This window comes from Arabidopsis lyrata (genome assembly GCF_000004255.2).
Source record: "Arabidopsis lyrata subsp. lyrata unplaced genomic scaffold ARALYscaffold_2, whole genome shotgun sequence".
Classification (NCBI taxonomy): Eukaryota; Viridiplantae; Streptophyta; class Magnoliopsida; order Brassicales; family Brassicaceae; genus Arabidopsis; species Arabidopsis lyrata.
Genome location: NW_003302554.1, coordinates 10,240,071 through 10,244,243, shown reverse-complemented (window position 1 = coordinate 10,244,243; position 4,173 = coordinate 10,240,071). Strand labels below are relative to the sequence as shown.

Here is a 4,173-nt window from a genome sequence, read left to right as displayed (position 1 = left end):
AAACTTAATATAAAAGGCTATCGTACCGGTTTCTGGTGGTCTTGTCCTCGCTTTTATCCGTCTTGATTTAAGTATTGTTACACGGCGCGCTCTCGCACGACAACAAACATCCTTAGGAGGTCGTGAATTCAATAACGCACGTAATTCATCAGATATCATGTTTTCATATGCCGCGATAACACGTGTTCGATTAATCGACTCCATGCCTAGAAATTATGAATATATATTAATCACAACGGAAAATATAATATGTCACTACAACTTAATTACGCGTGTGTGGGCGTTTTTATTAATCAAATTAATAAATCATGTGAGATAAGGGATTGTTTAGGTGCTAGTGTAAGAAAATATGGTAAATTGTTTAGGTTTTAGTGTAATAAAATATGGTAAATGTTGAAATTAAAAAATTCAATAAAATTATAAATGCTAAGAAAATAATAATAAATCATCTTCTAAACAAAATTGCAAGAAAATAAGAAATCAACGAACATCATCACTCCATGGCATTCTCCTTGCGTGTGATGATAGGTACTTGGTCGTTTTCAGGATTCCTGACATCCAATTTAGAACACCATAAACAGTAAATGTTCAGTCGCCAACTTTAGAGTTTTGATTGTAAACGGGGAAAAAACAAAAAATACTTACCAACAAAGCATTTCGTCGGTAATACTGAGATTCGGATTCAACATAATCCTCGTACATCCTGAAACGTTGGTACATCTCCACCTACGTTCCTGTGATAGCTCTAATTTCACAAACCTGATAATACATATCACTGTGTTACGTGAACGACGCTTCCATAAGTCATAGAACTCGACTGCAAGGTCACCCGTCAAACTATACTCTAGATGGATACACCTAATTTTAAGATTTGAAGAAGTCGTAAGACTTTATATTCTGGTTTAAATCTTTAAAAAATAGTGACTTACTCAGTATCACGTAAACCAAAGTACAACTCAAAATATCCTCCGTGAGAATGTTCCACGGAAGGAACAAAAACCAACTCTCTCACGTTGATCACAACTTTGCCAACAACATCTATGAAACACACACATGAATAATACAGTCAGAACATGAATCGTAAATAAACTCCAAAAGCACAAATAAATACATAAATTAGGCTTACCAACGCAAATATTCGGGTTAACAATACTACTCAATATACTCACAAACTCAGTTAGATTGAAATAGGTTCTACTGGAGCACATATTAATACTTTGCACTAATGTGTCCAAACGAAACACAATCTTGAATCTATGCGGTACTGGTCTCAAGATGCTGTTAACCCGTGATACATCAAAATTTTTAATACTCACCCACTCATCGACTATCAATCTTGAAAAATAATTATCAATTAATTCATCACGAACAACGGCTTGAATTTGGGTGAACTGCAAATTAAATGTTAAAGAAAAAATCAATTCAATTTAATATCGAAAACATGTATAGAAGGTAAGTTATTAAAAAACTAACATGCTTGTCACCCAAAATCATATTGAGCTCTCTATCCGAGCCACGCGAAACAGACCAACAATTCAAAATCTTCACCGAAACAGACCACTCACCCATGTTAGGGTTAAGAGACGCAATATCAAAATAACCAGCATCACATGAATCAGAGGTAAAAGGTATCATTGTAGAACCCATACCAAAAGATTACTTGGCTAAACAATCCAATGAGAAATAAATGCGCGATACGTATATGTAGACCTAACGATTATTTGGAAAGAAAGGCAAGAATACTATGAATAGTTTTACCCAAGAAGGCCATGATTGTGCCAGATTGAGACATTAGGACAATTGCGAGCAAAATGACCAGGTCGCTTGCTGCACGTATTACTTTGGCTGCAAGAGAGAATTAAATGTAGCAACAAAGAAGCAAATTAGTTTAGCCTACTCAATTAAAGAACTCCTTAGTATATATGAAATACCCTTTTGATGAGAATTTATCAAATTTGAGACTTTAAGAAGAGAAATGAGAAAACTAAAACTTAGAAGTGAATCTCCTCGATAAGGATCATTACGGTAAGCAAAACGATCACTACGAATCTTCCTGCCCACTGGATTCCTGCTCCCTCTCTCTATACTCAGTACTGTTTCTTTCTTAGGATCATGAAGTACATTAAAATTCTGCTGCTCAACATTTCCGAAAATAGACATCCCATTAGAACTTCCCATAGTCATCAACTGGTAAACTCCTCCTTCAATACCTTATATGCAGTCTCCTCGAGCTAAATGATGATCGTGCTTGAGTCAATGATCATTCATTCGGTTCCATCTTCGTCGTTTCTAGCCATGGATATATTCGGTAGTGATGTTGGTGGGCGGAATTGAAGGAAGAACCATTGAAACCACATGTCGAGATTGATGCATCTTTCAATTCACCAATCAAAACTAAAACAATCAAACCCTAAAGTCTCCTCTCACGATTGTAAGAAAAAATTAAGGTGATTGAATTGTTTAAGAGCCCAATATCTATTTAACAATTTCATCAAGATAGACATACCTCTGCAATCTCGACATCGATTTCGTTTTTTAGAGAACTCTATTTTTCCCGAGCTTCAAAAGATATTCAATGTGTTTTAGAAACCAAATTAATGTTAGGGTTTCTAACAGCCAAAAAGGAAGGCATATAAATAATTTTTAATAAAATACAAATATATATAATTAGATTAGAGACTACCTTCTTGTAGTCATCTAACCAAAAAAAAACTCATAAAATAAGAGATATTAATATACAAGAAACTACATGTTTATATTGGATCGATGTAAACCTAGCAATAATATATCAAATATCTCATATAAATAAGTACACCACAAAATTATTTATACGAAGCCCAATCCAAAATTATCTGTTTCTTTGCTAATGTCTTTGCCGTGAGTAAATGATTGGTTTTCTGAATCTCAAGTCTCTGTCTAAAGACTGGTAATGTTTTAATTTGTGGGTTATTTTTGTCTAAAGACTGAAACAACACATCGAACATGATCCATGTCTAGAGATTTCCAAGCCGTGGGTACCAAGAAGGATCAATGTTCGAATCACTCTCAGTCTAAAGACAACGTTTAAAGTCATGGGTACCATTATCCTTCAACCAAACATGACCCAATCCGATCTTTTGTCTTAAGGATTGGTTTTTTCGAATCTCAAGTCTCTATCTAAAGACATATGATGTTTTAAGCCGTGGGTACCATTTTCCTTCCACCAAAACATAAGCCAATCCGATCTTTTGTCTTAAGGATTGGTTTTTTCGAATCTCAAGTCTCTATCTAAAGACATATGATGTTTTAAGCCGTGGGTACCATTTTCCTTCCACCAAAACATAAGCCAATCCGATCTTTTGTCTTAAGGATTGGTTTTTTTGAATCTCAAGTCTCTATCTAAAGACATATGATGTTTTAAGCCGTGGGTACCATTTTCCTTCCACCAAAACATAAGCCAATCCAATCTTTTCTCTTAAGGATTGTTTTTTTTCCGAATCTCAAGTCTTTGTCTAAAGACTTATGGTGTTTAAAGCCATGGGTAACTGTTTCTTTGTCTAAAAACTGAAAAACCATACCGAACATGATCAATGTCTAGAGATTTTCAAGTCGTGGGGACTAATGTTTTGAGCCGTGGATACCATTTTTCTTCTACCAAACATAAGCCAATCTCAGTCTCTGGTCTAAAGACTGGTGATGTTTAAGCCGTGGGTACTGTTTCGTTGTCTAAAGACTGAAAGAACAAAACGAACATGATCCATGTCTAGAGATTTTCAAGCCGTGGGTACCATGAAGGATCAATGTTCGAATCAGCCTCAGTCTAAAGACTAATGTTAGAAGCCGTGGGTACCATTTTCCTTCCACCAAACATAACCCAATCCAATCTTTTGTCTAAAGAATTGGTTTTTCCGAATCTCGGTCTCTGTCTAAAGACCGATGATGTTTTAAGCAATGGGTAACTTGATCTTTGACCAGTAAACTGAAACCAATCCCAAGTACATATGTCGAAATAATAAGCCGTGGATAAAGGATCGGTTTTCAGTCTCAAGTCAAAATTTCCCATAAGCCATGGGTCCAAACTCGACGGGACAATGTGCCAAAGAAAGATTCTAACAAACACATGTTAAGCTGTTGATCTAATCTCATTACCGATCATTGAGCGTGTCGCAGTGAAAAAATAAGAAAGAAATCAAA

At 35.5% G+C, this 4,173-nt stretch overlaps 1 protein-coding gene and 1 pseudogene across 1 annotated transcript; both read right to left on the bottom strand.

Annotated features, from left to right (window-relative positions):
* Positions 1-460: 460 nt before the first annotated feature.
* Positions 461-1,635, bottom strand: LOC9323042. Its single transcript, XM_021010041.1, has 4 exons — positions 1,566-1,635; positions 930-1,038; positions 646-759; positions 461-551 (listed from the first exon to the last, which is right to left on the bottom strand). The coding sequence occupies exons 1-4, from the start codon at positions 1,633-1,635 to the stop codon at positions 494-496; spliced, it is 351 nt and encodes a 116-aa protein (XP_020865700.1). The 3' UTR covers positions 461-493.
* A 1,089-nt stretch (positions 1,636-2,724) lies between these two features.
* On the bottom strand, positions 2,725-3,740 carry LOC110224196 (annotated as a pseudogene).
* Between the last annotated feature and the right edge of the window lie 433 nt (positions 3,741-4,173).